At 40.0% G+C, this 21,189-nt stretch overlaps 1 protein-coding gene across 4 annotated transcripts in view; it reads right to left on the reverse strand.

Annotated features, from left to right (window-relative positions):
• Nucleotides 1–4,691: 4,691 nt before the first annotated feature.
• Nucleotides 4,692–21,189, reverse strand: part of LOC128572853 (zinc finger protein 722-like) — a 32,635-nt gene continuing 16,137 nt past the window's right edge. For 3 of the 4 annotated variants that reach the window (XM_053572968.1, XM_053572969.1, XM_053572967.1), the window contains exon 5: nucleotides 4,692–8,648. In XM_053572968.1, coding sequence (XP_053428943.1) covers nucleotides 6,766–8,648 — 1,883 coding nt within the window. In that variant the 3' untranslated portion in view covers nucleotides 4,692–6,765. Of the gene's footprint in view, nucleotides 8,649–14,740; nucleotides 14,916–21,189 lie in introns of all 4 variants that reach the window. The other variant, XM_053572970.1, reaches the window with a different exon arrangement.

Raw genomic sequence — 21,189 nt, forward strand, 5'->3', positions numbered from 1 at the left:
CTGTCTTTCCTCTCTACTTCTGGGACTCAGTCATGTAAGAGGTCTCTAAGGGTCTATTCATTTTTCTTCATAATTTTTTTTTAACTTTATTTATTTATTTATTTTTTGAGATAAGAGCCTCAGGCTGTTGCCCTGGGTAGAGTGCTGTAGCATCACAGCTCACAGCAACCTCCAACTCCTGGGCTCAAGCGAGTCTCCTGTCTCCGCCTCCCATGCAGCTGGGACTACAGACACCTGCCACAACGCCCGGCTATTTTTTGGTTGCAGCCATCATTGTTGTTTGGTGGGCCCGGGCTGGATTCGAACCCACTAGCTCAGGTGTATGTGTCTGGCACCTTAGCTGCTTGAGCCACAGGCGCCGAGCCTTCTTCACACTTTTTAAACTCTTTCCATTAGGTTAAATAATTTATATTTCTGTATTTCAATTTCTTCTACTCCTGCTGACAAGTTCAAAAGTAATTTTTATATTATCATCTTTATATGTGGATAATTTTATAATTTCCCATTTCTTTGTGTGAGTACATATAAGAACATTATGAGAATATTTGTCTAATTTATCCTGATAAATATATAATAGCTGCTTTCAATTTTTTTCTGAAAATTGTAACACTTTGGACATCTTGGGAACACCTTTCCTGCTTTATTTTTATCTTGTGTAGGAATGCACTTTAATATTTATTAACAGGTTTTATGAATTTTAAAATTGTTACATAAAATTATAAGTGAAAAAAATAGAGACCAAGTCTTGTTATGCCTTTAAAGAGCATATTTTTTTTCTTGTTAGATATTCTACACCCTGGGTAGAGTGCCATGGCATCATAGTTCACAGCAACCTTAAACTCCTCGGCTCAAGTGATCTTCCTGCATCAGTCTCCCCAGAAGCTGTGACTGCAGGTGCCCACCACAATGCACAGCTAATTTTTTTTTTTCATTTTTAGTACAGAAAAATCTCACTTTTGCTCAGGCTAGTCTCAAATGCCTGCACTCAATCATTCTACCACCTTGGCCTCCCAGGCATAAGCCACTGTACCTGGCCTTAAAAGACTTTTTTTTTTTTTTTTTTTTTTTGAAACAGAGCCTCAAGCTGTTGCCCTGGGTAGAGTGCAGTGGCATCAAAGCTCACAGCAACCTCCAATTCCTGGGCTCAAGTGAGTTTCCTGCCTCTCCCTCCCAAGTAGCTGAGACCACAGGGACCCGCCACAATGCCTATTTTTTAGTTGCAGCTGTCATTGTTCTTTTTCTTTTTTTTTTGAGACACACCCTCAAACTTGCCCTGGGTAGAGTGTTGTGGTGTCACAGCTCACAGCAACCTCCTGGGCTCAAGCGATTCTCCTGCCTCCACCTCCCAAGTAGCTGAGATTACAGGTGCCCGCCACAACGCCCAGCTATTATTTGGTTGCAGCTGTCATCATTGATTGGTGGGCCTGGGCTGGATTTGAACCTGTCAGCTCAGGTGTATGTGGCTGGCACCTTAGCTGCTTGAGCCACAGGCGCTGAGCCAAAAGACTTTTATAAAACAGCAGAGTCGGTGGCGCCTGTGGCTCAGTCGGTGGGGCACTGGCCCTATATACCGAGGGTGGCGGGTTCAAACCCAGCGCCTGCCAAACTACAACCAAAAAAAAATAGCCGGGCGTTGTGGCGGGCGCCTGTAGTCCCAGCTGCTTGGGAGGCTGAGGCAAGAGAATCGCTTAAGCCCAGGAGTTGGAGGTTGCTGTGAGCTGTGTGAGGCCAGGGCACTCTACCGAGGGCCATAAAGTGAGACTCTGTCTCTACAAAAAAAAACAAAAACCAGAAGAGTCATTTAGGACATAAATGGTACACATGACTGTTATTTTTTTTCCATAAAGGTTAAATAGAAACAACGTTAAAATCATTTAGAGCCTAAATAATGAATTATAATTAATTTTGGAAGAACATAATTCATTCTAAACAATACTTCGACAAAGGAAAACTCACAAAATGCTCCAATTATTTAAAACAGAAACAAATGTTGCCTAAAATTGTTATCAAACCCATTTATTATCTAAAATTTGTGATTAAATATGTAATTAAAAGTCCATTTAGGTAATTTCACTAATGCATACGCAGTAAAATCCTTCATACTATATTAGTGAGGGTGTCAACTGAAAAGGAATTTTGTGTGAGATGTACAGAGTTCAGAGAAATAAGGCCTGTCTTGCAGCTCTGGCTGAAACCCCACATCCCCAAACCTCCAGTGCCACCATCACTCTCTTTCCTGTATCTCCCCCATATAGCCCTGAAAGTAACAGAGCAAATTATGATAAAACACCTCCCAAAGTAATTGTGGAATTCTTTCCCCTCTCAAACTATCAAAGTTTCATCTAGTGTGTTCACACAGACCGTACCTTTGGTCTGAGACTTCAGAGTTTATACTCTAGCCCAGGCCACAAACTTATACACTGACTGAACATTCATTGACCCTTGTGCAGCAGGAATAGCACTCAAGAGGGCTGGGCGCAGTGGCTCATGCCAATAATCCTAGCACTCTGGGAAGCCAAGAAGGGTGGATTGCTTGAGCTCACCCTCAGGTTTGAGACCAGTCTGAGTAAGAGTGAGACCCTGACTCTAAAAATAGCAGAGTGTTGTGGTGGGTGCCTGTAGTCACAGCTACTCGGGAGGCTGAGACAAGAGAATCGCTTGAGCCTAAGAGTTTGAGGTTGCTGTGATGGCACTCTACTGAGGGTGACAAGCAAGACTCTGTCTCAAAAAAAAAAAAAAAAAATCCCAAGCTGAAGCCATAGAGGAAACCCCACATATGAGCCTCCCTGCACATCTGGATAACCAAGACTACAAATACTTAAAACAATTCATGCTCACCAGCCTGTCTAACCACACTGCCTACAAACAAACATCCTTAGTGAAGAATACAATTGTAATTATAAAGTGCACCTAGAGATGGGTTTTCTAGGTGGGTTCACTGGACAGGAAGCATGAGAAAAACCTAAGAACTTGTAAGAAGAGCATATTCTTTCACTGCAGACCAACCACAGAATAATTCACCTGTACGAAGGGCCCAGCAGTCCAACATAGCACGAGTCTTCCAGGTGATCTGAATGCACGCTGATTTTAACACTGGTAGCAGTGTGCAAGTCATAGCTTACCCCTGAGTTAGAAATTATTCTAGGAATATGCCAAAGGTGTATGTATGGTAATATAAGAACCATGCCTTAGCTCAAAACTTAAAAAATTATGAAAAATAAATCTGACTGAAAGCATACCTTTTACCGGTCTCCTTTTCTTCCCTGTTGCATTTCGCTCACTGCCTTCCTTATGCTTTCTGGAATCACCTCCCAAATAAGCTAATTGTATTCATGTCTTGCATGAGGGTAACCCAATTTAAAACAAATTCTAAATTATTTTTTTCATCATAAGATATAAAACACATGTAGTAAAGGATTATCAGACATATTTGATAATGGAGTTGAATAGAACATTCACACTATCATATTCCTCACAGTCATTAGTCACAATCAAATAATTAAACCTCTTCAAGCATGTCATAAAATAAGCACAATAATCAGCACATCACTTCAACACACAATTGAATCTTGTACATATGCAATATGCATTCTCAAATTTAGGGGATTCTTTCTTACAAAACCTGTCAGTGTAATGGCCTTTATATCACTTTTTGTTAATACCCTTCATCTTTGTCCCCTCTAAACCTCATTTTGAAATTTGCTCCACATTGTTAGTCATGAGGCCGAATGGAATGTGGTTAGGTGATGGGGAAAGGGATTCCACATAAATGGCTTCATGCCATCCTTGCAGTTCTCAGTTCCCAGGAAATCTGGTTAAAGAGGGTTGGCACCTCCCTCCTCTTTCTCTCATCCCATGTGGCATCTATTCCCCCTTTTCTTCTGAGGGGAAATTTCCTGAAGCTGTCTTGAGAAGTAGAAGTTGCCATCCTTTTTGCACAGCCTACAGAACTGGGAGCTAAATAAACTTTTATTTTTATTTTTTTGAGATAGTCTCATTTTGTCGCCTCAGTAGAATGCAGTGACGTCACAGCTCACAGCAGCCTCCAGCTCCTGGGCTTAGGTGATTCTCTTGCCTCAGCCTCCTGAGCAGCTGGGACTACAGGCGCCGGCCACAATGCCGGGCTATTTTTTTGTTGCAGTTTGGCCAGGGCCGGGTTCAAACCTGCTACCCTTGGTATAGGGGGCTGATGCCCTACTCACTGAGCCACAGGCACCGCCCTAAATAAACTTTTTAATAAATTACCCAGCCTCAGGTATTTCTTCATAACAACAAAAATGGACTAAGTAATGATGCAAGTAAAAACAGTCATTCCCAAGTATATTCTCATTTGTCCTCACATGTTCCAGAGCAAACATATAATTTTAGTCAATGTGATAGAGAAATGCTAAGGGAGAATAGCCTTTTGTAAATTTCATGGTAAAGGTTCCCTATATTCCTGTGATCTATGAGATTTGCATTTACTTTTGTTGCTGTTTGAAATGTGGTTTGATAGTGGAAGGTAGACCAGCCAACCTGAGTGAGCATGAGCACACCAAGTAACTGTGCACAACATCAGAGAGGATAAAGGGAAACAAAAGTAGTGCCCCGGACTCTGCACTGTTTTCAGTCCGACTGCTACCTACTCGCCATGTACAAAATACAAAGCACACGTTTTATTCATACACAAGTTTTTTATTCATATACCTGAACAGAAATTAACATCTTTTGAAGGAAATATATTTCAATTGTGCCAACATTAACTGTGTGAATATAACTTGAAACCCAACTTTGTTGTATCTATTTCCAAAACTCACAATCCCCTTTCAACTCTAGACAGGGTGGGTGAAAGGATAACATGGGCTGTAAAAGATCATGGGGGAATTCAAGCCTAAAAACTGGGTGAAATAAATGTTTTAGGTTAAAATGCTCTAAGCAATGGACTGACCATCTACTTCCTAGTACCCCAAACACAGTTAAGAGTGGGCATAACTAGACTGATGATGTAACTTTTTTTTTTTTTTCAGTTTCTGGCTGGGGCCGGGTTTGAACCCGCCACCTCCAGCATATGGGGCTGGCGCCCTACCACTTTGAGCCACAGGCACCACCCCATGATGTAACTTTTTTTGTAACCTCAGATTAATATGATGGTATAAACAATTAGGTTACAACATTTGCATCCGCTAAGGTCCCTGTTGTGGTTGTCTGGCACTCAGGAGGTGTGCCATACAACCTTACACTGTGCCCAGTAGGTCAGAAAACAGCAAACCCCCCTCTTTCCCTCAACTTGAATTGTTTTTCTTTTGTGTGGGCATGTGTTAGTTCATCTACTGGCTTCACAATAGTAGTGGGCACGTTGGACACTTCGGTTTTCCATTCCTTTGATACTTTACTGATGGTCTGACTTTTATTTTCCCTGGGTGTGCTGTGTTTATTGTTCCACAGTGGAATGCCTCACAGATCATCACAAGTGCTTGCTGTGCAAAAGAGGAGCTAGTGCTTAAGTACAAATAAGAGACAAGGTTCTTTTAAAATACATACTTAAACACAAGTTGGGTCCTACAAACATCTGGACTCTAGGTCTGAGTGGCCCACAATCATGTCAGGATTCCCCTACCCCCAGTAATCAATGGTCAACATGAGCATGACCATCTGACTTTAAATGAGGATTGTTCTTGCCACTTGTGGACTGGCTTTCTTTGGAAGGTCACCTATCTAGAGTTGGAGTTAATACTTTACATTTAGAACTTGGGAAGTGGATTTCGTGTTTAACCACAACACACATCATGCTGATTTCTGCCTAGCATATTCTCCCACAAGCATCTGTACATAAAACATTTACTTCTGGCAACAAAATATTTTAAAGCTGTGCCTACAAAGTTTGATTCATCCACCACTCCACCTACTTTCCACAAAAACTGATCTAAGCCTGAGAAAGTATATCAATATATTTTAGTCCTTTCTTCTGGGAAACAATTGATACAATTAGATGAGTTTTAATTAATACTTCCCTTACTTATTGCAGCTGAAAACTTTCTCTATGGTCTTTCTTGTGATTCATGTTTCAGTCTTTTTTTTTTTTGTTTTTTTGTTTTTTAGTTTTTGGCCGGGGCTGGGCTTGAACCCACTACCTCCGGCATATGGAGTCAGCACCCAACCCTTTGAGCCATAGGTGCTGCCCTCATGTTTTAGTCTTAGTCACCCTCAGTAGAATGCCATAGCATCACAGCTCACAGAAACCTCAAACTCTCTTGCCTCAGCCTCCTGAGTAGCTGGGACTACAGGCACCATCCTCAATGCTGAGCTATTTGTAGAGATTGGGTCTCGTTCTTGTTCGGGTTGGTGTCAAATCAGTGAGCTCACAATCCACCTGCCTCAGCTTCCCAGAGTGTTGGGATTATAGGCGTGAGCCACCACACCTGGCCCCATGTTTTATATTTTTGTTAAAGTGCTTCCCACATTAATTACATCTACAGAGTTTTTCTACTATGAACTCTTAGATGTTGACTAAAACTTGAACTATGGTAAAAGGCTTTACCACACTCTTCATATTTGTAAGCTTTTCCTCTGGTATGAATTCTCCGATGGTGAATATGACCTAAACAATGAGTAAAAGATTTACTACACACTTTACATTTGTAGAGTTTTATTTCAGTATGAATTTTCTGGTGCTCAGTAAGACATGAATTACAGATAAAGGCTTTGGTACATTCTTTACATTTGTAGGGTTACTCTCCAGGATGGATTTTCTGATGCCAAATAAGACTTGAGGGACTAGTAAAAGATTTACTGCATACTTCTTAAAGTTTTTTCTCCAGTATGGATGCTCTGATGCCCCCTAAGATGTGAATTACAGTTAAATGCTTTGCCACTACCTTTACACTTGTACGGTTTCTCTCCAGTATGAGTTTTCTGATGCGTGACAAGACTTGAAGAATAAAAAAAAGATTTACTGCATGCTTTACATCTGTATGGTTTCTCTCCAGTATGAATTCTCTGATGTTGAGTAAGACGGTAACTGCGGTTAAAGGCTTTGCCACATTCACTACATTTGTAGGGTTTCTCTTCAGTATGAATTTTCCAATGCTGAATAACACCTGAATAATGACTAAAAGCTTTATCGCACACTTTACATTTGTATGGTTTTTCTCCAGTATGAATTCTCTGGTGCTCCGTGAGACCTGAATTATAGTTAAAAGCTTTGCCACATTCTTTACATTTGTAAGGTTTCTCTCCAGTATGAATTCTCTGATGACGAGTAAGTTGTGCACTATGGTTAAAGGCTTTGCCACATTCACTACAATTGTAGGGTTTGCCTTCAGTATGAATTTTCTGATGACGAGTAAGACTAAAATAATGAGTAAAAGATTTACTGCATGCTTGACATTTGTATGGTTTTTCTCCAGTATGAATTCTCTGATGCCCAGTGAGATGTGAAGTACAGTTAAATGCTTTGCCACATTCTTCACATTTGTAGGGTTTCTCCCTGGTATGAATTCTCCAATGACGAGTAAGATGTGAACTACGGTTAAAGGCTTTGCCACATTCACTACATCCGTAGGGTTTCTCTTGACTTGAAACATGGTTACCAATTCTGCCATACTCATTGCACTTGTAGAGTTTCTCTTCAGTGGGGATTATATCATGTTTTTTTGGATCTGATGATTGACTAAAGGCTTTCTCACATTTATCATATCTGGATGAGTTTACTCCAAAATGGATTTCTTGATGCTGAATATGATCTGATGACTGGGTAAAAGCTTCTAAACATTTGTTACATTCATGAGACTTCTCTTGAATTTCTATACATTGATGTAAAATAAGCTCTGAATATTGATGAAATACTTTCTTACATTTTGTACATTTGTGATGGTTCTCTAGAAAATAAGCTTTCTGCTGTTTTGTAGGGCTAGAGCCTTGGCTACAGGTTTTATCAGATTTATGGCACTGATAATTTTTGTCTCCAATATTAATATCCTGGTAATAATTTGGGGTAGAGCCCTGGTTAAGGGACATTAAAGTTTTGTTACAGGTGTGATGTCTTCTCCAATTATCTATTCCCTGATCTTGCTTAAGCAATGAAGAATGGGAAAAGTTCTTCCCATGCTGATCAAAGTTGTAGATTTTGGCATATTTTTGGTGGAAGAATAATGAACCTTTAACGGGTAACTCATCAAATTGGTCACCTACAGAAAATTTCCCTCCATTTTTAAATCTCAGATCTTCAGGAATATTTGACTGAATTTTTAACCCATTTCTACATTTTAATTGATCCAAATCATTATTCTGAATCTGGCTTAGGTCACTATTTAAATTTTCCGAATTTTCTTTCACATAAAATTTATCTTCCAAAAGTTGGTGTTGACATTTACTTACAGAAACATGTGGTTCAGCAAAAGTAACTGAAGTAAATGAAGACTTTTTCCAAAATGTTCTATATTTCTGACCTTTTCTATCAGTGACGTTTTCATTACATGTAGTTGTATTACATTTTTTATGTCTGTGGCAATATGCATTCTGTTCTTCAAGCTTAATTTGGAGTTCCCAGTTTTTCTCTAAATGTTTATTTTCAAGGCCCAAACTCCCAAGTACTCCTAATGTTACTTTTTGGGATGGAGATTCTATGTACTGCTTCTTCTGGAGACCTTGGGTGTAATGAGAAAATACACCTGAAAGATATCAAAAATTTATTGAATTCTAATTAGTATTAATACATTTGGGTGAATGTACTTTACAACAAAAACATGCCAATTAATACCAACCTGAGTATATCATCATGATGGCGTAAACAAAAATCTGAGGCCCTAGTATCTACACTAATGTATGAACTTAACAAAAATATGCTAATAAAAAACCAGTTGAGCTTACAGTACTCACATTGGGTGCAAATGCAAGAAAAGACAAATTAAATAAGAAAAAGTTCAATACACAGCACAGGAATCGGGAAAAAATAAAAACCTGTTTTTTGAAAAAAAAAATAAAAAATACAAATCTGTTTGCTTGAGGAAACAAAGGATAGAGTGGAACATGTATCCAAAGGTCTGAGTTTTTCTAAGACACTCTAAAGACTGGTTATTGCTTCCTTTAATATGGAGTGTTGAAGGGAAACAGATATAGTTCAGATGACAGGATAGGTCCACTGAGAACAAAGACAACTGCCTGTTATAGACTGCATTCCCAATGATACCACACTCCCTCTTGCTTAAGGGAAGCAAGAGATTAAATGCTTTCGTGAAAAAAAAAGAGGAACCACTTTTTATTGAAATTTTTTTTTTTTTTTGAAGACAAAGCCTCAAGCTATCGCCCTGGGTAGAGTGCCGTAGTGTCACAGCTCACAGCAACCTTCCACTCCTGTGGGCTTAAGCGATTCCCTTGCCTCAACGTCCTGAGTAGCTGGGACTACAGGCGCCCACCACAGAGCCCAGCTATTTTTTGTTATGGTTGTCATTCAACAGCGGTTCTCAACCTGTGGGTCGTGCCCGGCTATTTTTTAGTTGTAGTTGTCATTGTTAGGCAGGCCTGGGCTGGATTCAAACCCACCTGCTCTGGTGTATGTGGCTAGTGCCTTAGCCGCTTGAGCTACAGGCGCTGAGCTGCAATCACTTTTTTTTTGTAGAGACAGAGTCTCACCTCATGGCCCTCGGTAGAGTGCTCACAGCAACCTCCAACTCCTGGGCCCAAGCGATTCTCCTGCCTCAGCCTCCGGAGCAGCTGGCACTACAGGCGCCCGCCACAACACCCAGCTATTTTTTGGTTGCAATTCAGCGGGGGCTGGGTTTGAACCCGCCACCCTCGGTATATGGGGCCGGCGCCTTAGCGACTGAGCCACAGGCACCGCCCTGAAACCACTTTTTAATAGAAAAATCAAAAGCAGTCTGGATAGAAGACATACTAATATTAGGCTGAAGAGACTCCTGGAATGTCTAGTTTGGGTGAATGATGTCAGTTTTTCCCATACAAAGCCACTCCACAAAGGATAAAACAGGTTGCTGGGTTCTTGGTTTTTTGTTTTTTTTTTTTTTTACCTTTCTCACCCTTGGGAGAGTGCCATAATGTCATAGCTCACAGCAACTGAAACTCTTGCACTCAAATGATTCTCCCTTGTCTCAGCCCCCAGAGTAATTGAGAAGACAGGTGTCTGCCATAACTCCTGACTATTTTTAGAGTCTGGTACTTGCTCTGGCTCAGGCTGGTTTCAAATCCTGAGCTCAAGTAATCCATCCACCTCAGCCTCCCAGAATGCTAGGATTACAGGTGTGAGCCACAGTGCCTGGCCTTTTTGTTTTTTCTTTTGAGATTAAAGTCTCACTCACCGCCCAGGTTATAGTGTTATAGCATCATAGCTTACAGCAACCTCAAATGCTTAGGGCTTAAGCAATCCTTAAGTAGCTGGAACTACAAGCGCCACAATACCCAGCTAGTTTTTCTGTTTTTACTAGAAATAGGGTCTTGCTCTTGCTTGGGCTGGTCTGAAAACTCCTGAGCACAAACAATCCTGCTGCCTTGGCCTCCCAGAGTGCTAGGATTACAGGCATGAGCCATAGCACAAAACCTGGTAGCTGTCCTTTAAATGACCAAAATCTCAACAAAAATTACAAGGCATCAAAGAAATATGGCCCAATCAAAAGTCAAAATAGGTTCAGCACCCATAGCACAGTAGTTATGGCACCAGCCACATGCATGGAGGGTGATGGGTTTGAATCCAGCCCGGGCCTGCTAAACAACAATGACAACTACAACAAAAAACAGCTGGGCATTGTGATGGGTGCCTGTAGTCCCAGCTACTTGGGAGGCTGAGGCAAGAGAATCACTTAAGCCCAAGAGTTTGAGGTCACTGTGAGATGTGACACCACGGCACTCTACCGAGGGCGACATAGTGAGACAGCGTCTAAATAAATAAATAAATCCTCAAGTGACTCTGAAGAAATGAAGATCTATGAATTATTTTTAAAAGAATTTAAAATATCTACTTTAACAATGTTCAAGTACCACTTTTACACTGCTGGTGGGACTGCAAACTAGTACAACCTTTCTGGAAGGAAGTATGGAGAAACCTCAAAGCACTCAACCTAGACCTCCCATTCGATCCTGCAATCCCATTACTGGGCATCTACCCAGAAGGAAAAAAATCCTTTTATCATAAGGACACTTGTACTAGACTGTTTATTGCAGCTCAATTTACAATCGCCAAAATGTGGAAACAGCCTAAATGCCCACCAACCCAGGAATGGATTAACAAGCTGTGGTATATGTATACCATGGAATACTATTCAGCCATTAAAAAAAATGGAGACTTTACATCCTTCGTATTAACCTGGATGGAAGTGGAAGACATTATTCTTAGTAAAGCATCACAAGAATGGAGAAGCATGAATCCTATGTACTCAATCTTGATATGAGGACAATTAATGACAATTAAGGTTATGGGGGGGGGAAGCAGAAAGAGAGAGGGAGGGAGTGGGGTGGGGCCTTAGTGTGTGTCACACTTTATGGGGGCAGGACATGATTGCAAGAGGGACTTTACCTAGCAATTGCAATCAGTGTAACTGGCTTATTGTACCCTCAATGAATCCCCAACAATAAAAAAAAAAAAGAAGAAAAAAAAAAAAAAACAATGTTCAAGTACCTAAATGGGAACATAGACAAAACCTAAAGGAAGAAAACAATACATTAAGAAAATCTGATTACTGGCTCAGCACCCGTGGCTCAAGCGGCTAAGGCACCAGCCGCATACGTCTGAGCTGGCAGGTTCGAATCCAGACTGGGCCCGCCAAACAACAATGACGGCTGCAACCAAAAAATAGCCAGGCGTTGTGGCGGGCCTGTAGTCCCAGCTACTTGGGCAGTAGAGGCAGGAGAATCGCTTGAGCCCAGGAGTTGAAGGCCGCTGTGAGCTGTGATGCCACAGCACTCTACCCAGGGTGATAGCTTGAGGCTCTGTCTCAAAAAAAAAAAAAAAGAAAAAATTTGATTACTAACAAAGAGAAAATTAAGATACAAAGATAAAGTATGATATTCATAAATAAAATAACTCAATAAAGGTTCAGTGGAGTGGGTCAAGAGCAGATCTGATCTAGTAGAAGAAAAGGCCAACAAACTTGGTAATAGGTCATTTAAAGTCATAGAGTCAGGGAAACAAAACAATAAAAGAAAATGAGAAAAGGTAAAGTCAGCCTAAGGGACTTATGGGATATCATTAAGTGGACAATTACACTGATAATGAGATCTAGAATGAGAAAAGTAAGAAAAAATGCAGGGAGATTCCATGAAGAAATAGGAGCTGAGGCCAGGCATAGTAGTTCACGCCTGTGAACCTAGCACTCTAAATGGCCAAGCTCAGAGAATCCTTTGAGCTCAAGAGTTCAAGACCAATCTGAACAAGAGCAACTCCCTGTCTCTACTAAAAATAAAAATTAGTCAAGTGTTATGGCAGGCACCTGTACTCCTAGCCACTCAGGAGGCTGAGGCAAAAAGATTGCTTGAGCCTAAGAATCTGAGGTTGCTGTGAGCCATGATAACACCATGACACTCTACCCGGGGTTACTGAGTGAGACTCTGTCTCAAAAGAAAAAAAAAGAGATAAGAAATATGGGCTGAGAACTTTCTAAATTTGAGGTGAAAAGAGGTATAAACTATGAAAAAACTTAGCAAACTCTAACTAGGACTAACACAAAGAGAAACACAGCAAAGCACACTATACTCAGAAATTTAAAAGTTACAAGGGGAATTTTAACATTAGCAAGAAAGAATACCTGGGTATGTATCAGCACATTCCTAACTGATGAACAACAGTGCTGCACCAAACAATCTTGCAGGTCAGAAAGATATAAGATAATATGTTCAAAGTGTTGAGAAAAATGATGTGTATGTTCTTGGTAGCAAGAACACTACTTCTGACAAACTGTCAAAATGAATTCAAATAAAGAATATCCAAGAGTAACAAAAGCTTAATGATTTCATATTCAATAAACCTGATGTACAAGAAATGCTAAAGAGAGTTCTTCAAAATGAAAAAAATAATGGTAGATAGCAATAAAATCTGTGAAAATGTAAAAGTTTTCTAGTGAAGATAATTATACAGAGCATTCTGTACTATCATAATACTAGTACATATGATGATATCATAATACTAGTACAAAATACTAGTACATAGTAATTCTGATATAGATTTTTAAAAGGCAAACATTTAAAAATAACCATAAACCTGCTGGGTGCAGTGGCTCATAACTGTAATCCTGACACCATGGGAGGCAGAGACAGGCCGAATGCTTGAGCTTGGGAGTTCCAGACCAGCCTGAGCAAGAGCAAGATCCCATCTCTACTAAAAACAGAAAAACTAGCTGGGCATTGTGGCAGGTGCCTGCAGTCCTACCTACTTAAGAGATTGAGGCAAGAGGATTGCTCAAGCTGACTTCGAGGTTGCCCACAGCACTCTACCTAGGGTGACAAAGTAAGACTCTGCTTCAAAAACAAAAACTATAAACCTGTTGATGAATATACAGCAAGAAAAATATAATTTTAGACATCAGTAAAAGACAATGGGGAACGTAAACAGAGGCACGGCATTGTATGCAATGGATGTTATTAACTTAGTATAGATTGTTATAACTTTAAGATGGTTTATATAGTATCTATGGTAAACATAATGAATACACCTATAGTATGTTGACACTCAAAAGGCAGTAAGAAATCAAAACACAGGCCAGTCGTGGTGGCTTCTGCCTGTAATCCCAGCAACTCAGGAAGGGCAAGGTAGGTGGATTGCCTAAGCTAAGGGGTTCAAGACCAGCCTGAGCTACAGCGAGACCCCATCTCTAAAAACAGGTAGATGTTATGGCAGGTAGCTGTAGTCCCAGCTACTCCAGAGGCTGAAGCAAGAGGATCAGTTGAGCCCAAGAGTTTGAGGTAGCTTTGAGCTATGACACCATGACATTCTATCAAGTACTAACTGCAAAAAAGTATGACTCTGTCTTAAGAAAAAAAATAAAAAAGAAAGAAAGAAATTAAAATACACTACTACACAAATTGATAAAACACAAAGAAAAACAGTAGGAGAAGAAAATAAAATGCTATAAGACCTAGAAAAACAAACATAAAATAGTCATCCCGTTCAGGAACCACTTCATATATAAATAAGTCAAATAAATTAAAAGAAAATATAACTGAGTAAATTCAAGACATAAGAACCAATTCTATGCTTTCTACAAAAATATCACTATAAATCTAAGAACACAGGTGATACAAGTGGAAGAATAGAAAAAAACATGTCAAATACTGTCACAAACAAAATATATATGAAAAATTGTCACAAGGCCAGGCACAGTGGCTCACACCTATAATCCCAGTGCTTTGAAAGGGTGAGGTGGGAGAATTACTTGAAGCCAAAACTTTAAGATCAATCTGGGCAACATAGCAAGACCTCATCTTTACAGTACATATATATATATATATATTTTTTTTTTTTTTTTTTTTGTAGAGACAAGAGTCTCACTTTATGGCCCTCGGTAGAGTGCCGTGGCATCACACAGCTCACAGCAACCTCCAACTCCTGGGCTTAAGCGATTCTCTTGCCTCAGCCTCCCGAGTAGCTGGGACTACAGGCGCCCGCCACAACGCCCAGCTATTTTTTGGTTGCAGTTAAGCCAAGGCCGGGTTTGAACCCGCCACCCTCGGTATATGGGGCCAGTGCCCTACTGACTGAGCCACAGGCGCCGCCCATACAGTATATATTTTTTTAAACAAACATGGTGTAGATACTTACAGTCCTAGCTACTCACAAAAGGCTGAGGCAGAAGGATTGGTAGATTCCATTAATTGCAGATTGGCAGGCCAGGAGCAGTGATTTACGCCTGTAATCCTAGTTTTCTGGAAGGCTGAGGCAGGTGGATTCTCTGACCTCAAGAGTTCCAGACCAGTCTGAGCAAGAGATCCCATCTCTGCCAAACACAGAAAAACTAGCTGGGTATTGTGACAGGCACCTGTAGTCCCAGCTAGTGGGGAGGCTGAGGCAGAACGATCACTTGAGCCCAGGAGTTTGGAGGCCACGCATAGAAAAGGCTCGGTGCCTGTGGCTCAAGTGACTAAGGCATCAGCCACATACACCTGAGCTGGCGGGTTCGAATCCAGCCTGGGCCTGCTAAACAACTGTGACAAATGCAACAAAAAAATAGCTGGGTGTTGTGGTGCACGACTGTAGTCCCAGCTACTAGGGAGGCTGAGGCAAGAGTGTCGCTTAAGCCCAAGAGTTTGAGGTTGCTGTGAGCTGTGACGCCACTACACTCTATCCAGGGTGACAAAGTGAGACTCTGTATTCAAAAAAAAAAAAGACTACAGAAATGATACTGATTTTTATTCTGCAACTTCAATGAATTTATTACTTCTATCCATGTTTGGTTTACTCTTTAGGGATCTTTATTATATATAAAGATCACTTTGTCTACAAACAGGGACAAATTCCCTTCCTATTTTTTAATTTAGATGCTTTTTAATTCTTTCTTTTGCTTAAATGCTTTGGCTAGAATTTCTAGTACTACGTTAAATAGAAGTGGTAAAAATGGTTGTCCTTGTCTTGTTCCTGATTTCATAGAAAAAATCTTTCAGTTTTCTGTTTAGTATAATGTTAGCTTTTTCATATATAGTTTTTATTTACACATTTTATGTCTAATTTATTGAGTGTTTATCATTAAAAAATTTTGAATTGTGTCAAATGTTTCCCTTGCACCTATAATAGCTAAAAAATGTTAAGGGACATAGTGATAAATTTAACTAAAAACATAAAAGATCTCAATCTGAAAAATATAAAACATTAATTAAAACATTGAAAGAAGGTACGTACCCCTCTCTGGCAGCTGAGGAGACCCTGCACAGTGCTACCAACGCCCCAGTGGAGACGCTAAGGTCAACATCAGATTTGAAATATTTAACGTGGATATAAAGCTATTTCAGCAATGCAGACAATCTAGTGTGTTGTTGTAGGAGATGGTGCTGCAGGTAAAATGTCTCCTAATATCCTACACGACAAACAAATTTCCATCTGAATATGTTCCAACTGTTTTCAACAACGATGCAGTCACATTTGTGATTGGTGGAGAGCCATATATTCTCAGTATTTTGATATGGCAGAGCAAGAAGACTGTGATGGATTATAACAGCTGAATTATTAAGAAACATATATATTTCTAATCTGTTTTTCAGCAGTCTTTCCATCTTCATTTGAAAATGTGAAAGAAAAATGGGTGCCTGAGGCCAGATGTGGTGGCTCACGCCTGTAATCCCAGCACTCTGGGATGTCAAGGTAGGTGGATTGCCTGAGCTCACAGGTTTGAGACCAGCCTGAACAAGAGTGAGATCCTGTCTTAAAAATAGCCAGGCATAAAAAAAAAAAAAAAAAAAAAATAGCCAGGCATGGTGAACGCCTGTAGTCCCAGCTACTCAGGAGGCTGAGGCAAGAGAATTGCTTGACCCCAAGAGTTTGAGGTTGCTGTAAGCTATGATGCCAGAGCACTCTACTGAGGGCAATAAAGTGAGACCATGTCTGAAAAAAAAAAAAAAGAAAAGAAAAGACTTTTCATAAGTATTGAATAGAGATTTTTATCAGCTTATTTTGGTTGCAGTCTCTAATTTTTTAAATGTTTAGGTAATCTTTTCTATTTTCTCCAAATCTTCTTAATTCTTGTAGATTCATTAGTTTTGAACCAATGCTTTCTCATGTCTCAATTCTTTGTATATGCATTCTTTTCAGATGTATTACACAAAAAAACCTTCAAAAAACTGAAATAAACATGAATAAATGGAAAAATATCTTTTGTTTATAGGTTATTGTTAAAATGGATAGAATACACAAAACATTTAATACAATTCTTATCAAAATACCAATGACATTGTTCACAAAGAAAAAAATTCTAAAATTTATATGAAACCACAAAAGATCCCAAATAGCCAACACATGTCTGAGCAAACAGCAAAAACCTGGAAGCTTCACACAATTTGATGTTAACATTTTCTACAAAGGCATAGCAACCATAAGAGTATGGTACTGCCATAAAAACAGATACATGGACCAATGAGCCAAATGAGCTCAGCAATAAAGTCATGTACCCAAAGTTAACTAATTTTCTTTCTTTCTTTTTTTTGAGAGTCTCACTCTATTGCCCCAGGCTAGAATGCTATCGTGTCAGAGCTCACAGCAACCTCAAATTCCTGGGCTCAAGTGATACTCTTGCCTCAGCCTCCCAAATAGCCTGTACTACAGGCTGCCTGACATAGTGCTCAGCTTGTTTTTTTTTTTTTTTTTTCTATTTTTAGTAGGGATGGGGCCTAGCTCTTGCTCAGGCTGGTCTCCAACTCCACCCATCTGTGAATCCGCCCACCCAGCCTCCCAAGAGCTAGGATTACAGGTGTGAGCCACCAGGCCTGGCCTGCACTATAATTATTAATAAAATGCTCTTATGACAAAATTTAAATAATGAACATTTTAAAAATCTAGAAAAACTTCCTTACTTGAAAAACACATAAAGACACTTTAGATTAAGTTATACCATAATTTAGATATAGGCTGGAGAAAAATAGATACGAATTTTAATGATTCCTTATTACATTCAGTAAACTTAAAGTTACTTCAAAACATTTAAATAAATGCCATGCCTACATGTAATCTAATTCAATTCTTAAATACCATGTAAATTTAGGCATTTTGAGGTGGGATAGGAAAGCCCCAAAACCCCTTACCCTTGCTTGAAAGAAGGAAGTAGCGTAGCTAAAATAAAAATTAAGAAACAAGAGTAGCCGCCAGTGTGGCCCTGCAATTATTGCTTGACCCATTGTTCAGAGTAAAATTGTTTCCTTACCCAGACTTGTGATCTCCCTACCCAGACCTGTGACCTGTGACTGCTGTAACTCTAAGTGCTGTAATGTTTTTTGCTTCTGTAACAAACTGATGATGAAAGTGGGCTGCTTGCTTGCTGGCTGGACTGCACGTATCCCTCTGATAGTACAGATAATTTACCCTCTATAAACCCTTCTCTTCTCATGGTCTGGGCTGTTCCCTCTGTATCCACGTAAGGAGACAGACGGTTAGCCAACCTAATAAACACTCCTAAAATTGGTTTTAATTAATTGATGTCTCTGGTGGTCCTTTAAAATCTCACACTCTGTAACAATTTTATTTTGGATCTTTTGAGTCTAAAAATCACAGACATTTCCAAAAGTGAATCATACAGGAGAAGAACATAACCAAGATGACAGACTAGAAAGTTCCCTACTTGTAAATCACACAGGATAATGTGGAATCCACGCCCAAACAAAACTGCTCCTCTGAGAGTTTTAGGATCCAGGTCTGAGCATGTGATGCCCTGGAGCAGCCCAAGACTGAATAGGACCGTTTAGAGAGGACAGAGTTGCCAAACACAGTCCCAACTTCAAAACAAAAGGTGGCCAGATACCTCTGTAGCACTACCTATATCCCATTTTCTCTTGTCTTTCCATTAGCACCATCTGCCAAGATATTTAGGAAGATTCACACTCACTTATGTCTCAGGTAAGAGGACTGATGACCAATCTTCCTCGCCTCTCACCAATGCTCTGGGAAAAATCCTACAAACACAGAACTCTTCAGAGAGAAACATACAGTTGTGACCGTGGATGCAAGACAACCAACTTGAACCCTGAATGTAGATCTTGAAACGGTATTGTAAACTGGCTGGCTCTAGCTGCAGGTAGCCACAGTTCCAGAAGCAGGTTGGCTAAACTGGTAGCTGTCTGGAAGCACATGTATCTGTGTCCCTATAAGCAGGCGTGCTAATATTAGTCTCCTGTTTGATCTTAAGCAGCCCTATAACTCAGCTTCAGATTCTAGATTCTAGGAGCAGTCCTGCCCACCTGAAAAGCTAGGAGACATGCCATAGATGCAGAGACAAATCTAAAGGCTTTGGTTTCAGCTACAGAAGGCCCATGACCAGCTGCTATCAGGGATCAGACCTACCCACCAGAGAACTGTCCATAATGGATGAGAACATTCCCAGGGATCCATCAGGAGTCAAACCTGTCCCCACCCATTTCATCAGCATCCCATCTGCAGAAACAACTGTGATTCCTTGTCTCAGCACTAGTTCTACTGATTAAGATCCTAAAGAAATTTCAGTATTCCCAGGGAACAGACAGAATCAATGACTGCCCAATGTTCTGCCAATCATGTAGTTCACTGAAGACCCAACACCAGTCATGGGACCTGACTCCAAACTCAGTCAACTTCAATCTCAGTTAAAGTCACATTAGACCAGGGACCAAATAGGAGATTTTTAACTTCTAAAACTAGTCTGTGATTATTGGAAGATTCCTTTTGAATCTGAAGGAGTTAACAAGAATACACAAATCTGCTCGGCATCTGTAGCACAGCAGCTAGGGCGCTAGCCATATACATCAGAGCTGGTGGGTTTGAATCCAGCCAGGGCCTGCCAAAAAACAATGACAATTACAACCAAAAAATAGCCAGATGTTATGGCAGATGCCTGTAGTCCCAGCTACTTGGGAGGCTGAGGCAAGAGAATCACTTCAGCCCAAGAGTTTGAGGTTGCTGTGAGTTGTGATACCACAGTGCCCTGGCACTCTACCCAGGGCAACAGCTTGAGACTCTGTCTCAGAAAAAAAAAACACAAATCATGAAGGATCAGGCAAGCATGATCATCACCTAAGATAACTATAATGAAGTTTAAATACTATCTGCAAAGAAATGGAGAAATTAAAAACTACCTGACAAAGAATCTCAATGAGATAAAAAAAGAACACAGATCACAAAAAACAATTTATGTTAACAATGCATGGACAAAATGACAATTTTGATAGAGAAATAAAGACTATTAAAAAACCAAATATGATAAAGTAATAAAACATAAAAAAATCCTCATGATAAAAAAACCAAATATTATGAAATTCTCATGATAAAGTATACAACCATAGAACTAAAAACTGTAATTGAAAGATTTAAGAGACTTGATCATACAGAAAAAAACACAGTAAACCCAAAGATAGGTCATTTCAAAATAGCCAATTAGAAGGGAAAAAAAGTGAAGAAAGCATATGAGCCCTATAACACACTATAAACTGAAAAGATATATATGCATTCTAGGATTTTCCAAAACAGAGAATATAAAAATAAAAATAAATGATAAAGATTTAACAGCCCTGGCCAGGCCCAGTGGCTCACACTGGTAATCCTAATTAACTCCGGGAGGCCGAGGCCGGATGATTGCTTGAGTTCAGGAGTTCAAGATCAGCCTGAGCAAGAGTGAGACCCTATCTCTACCAAAACAGAAAAATTAGCTGGGTGTTGAGGCAGGTTCTTGTAGTCTCAGCTACTTGGGAGCCTGAGGCATGAGGATTGCATGAACCCAAGAGTTTGAGGTTACTATGGGTTATGATGATGCAAGGGCCCTCAACCCTAGGGCAACCAAAGTGAGGCGCTCAATATATATATATAACAGCTCAACACTCTCCAAATCTAGAAAAAGAATACTGATATCCAGCTTCACAAATGTCAAAGTAATTAAAGCTAGAAAAACCTTAACAATTTTGTACCAGGATACATTATAATTAAAATGTCAAAATCCAAGGCCAAGTGTGGTAGCTCACACTTGAAATCATAGCAATCTGGGAGGAAGAAGCAGGTGGATTGCTGGAGCTCAGAGTTTGAGACCAGCCTGAGCAATAGTGAAACCCCGACTCTACTAAAAGTAGTAAAAACAACTCTACTAAAAGTAGTAAAAACTAGCCAGTCAAAATAGCAGGGACCTATAGTGCCAGCTACTTGGGAGACTAATGCAAGAGGATTTTTGACAGCCTCAGCAAGAACAAGACCCAATCTCTACTAAAAATAGAAAAACTAGCCAGGAGTTGTGATGGGCGCCTATAGTCTCAGATTCTTGGGAGGCTGAGGCAAGAAGATTGCTCGAACTCAGGAGTGTGAGGTTGCTGTGAGCTATGACGCCACAGCACTCTACCCAGGGCAGCAGAGTAAGACTGTACCAAAAAAAATAAAATAAATAAGAAAAATGATAAATAAATAAAATACACTAATGCTAATTTTTTATTATGTTCTTAATTTTGAATGCTATTCTTATACAAAAAGCAAAGGCTATACTTAAGCCTTTAGAAGCCAATAAAAATCCTTACAGGGGCGGCGCCTGTGGCTCAGTCGGTAAGGCGCTGGCCCCATAT

Source organism: Nycticebus coucang, chromosome 20 (assembly GCF_027406575.1).
Source record: "Nycticebus coucang isolate mNycCou1 chromosome 20, mNycCou1.pri, whole genome shotgun sequence".
Lineage (NCBI taxonomy): Eukaryota > Metazoa > Chordata > Mammalia > Primates > Lorisidae > Nycticebus > Nycticebus coucang.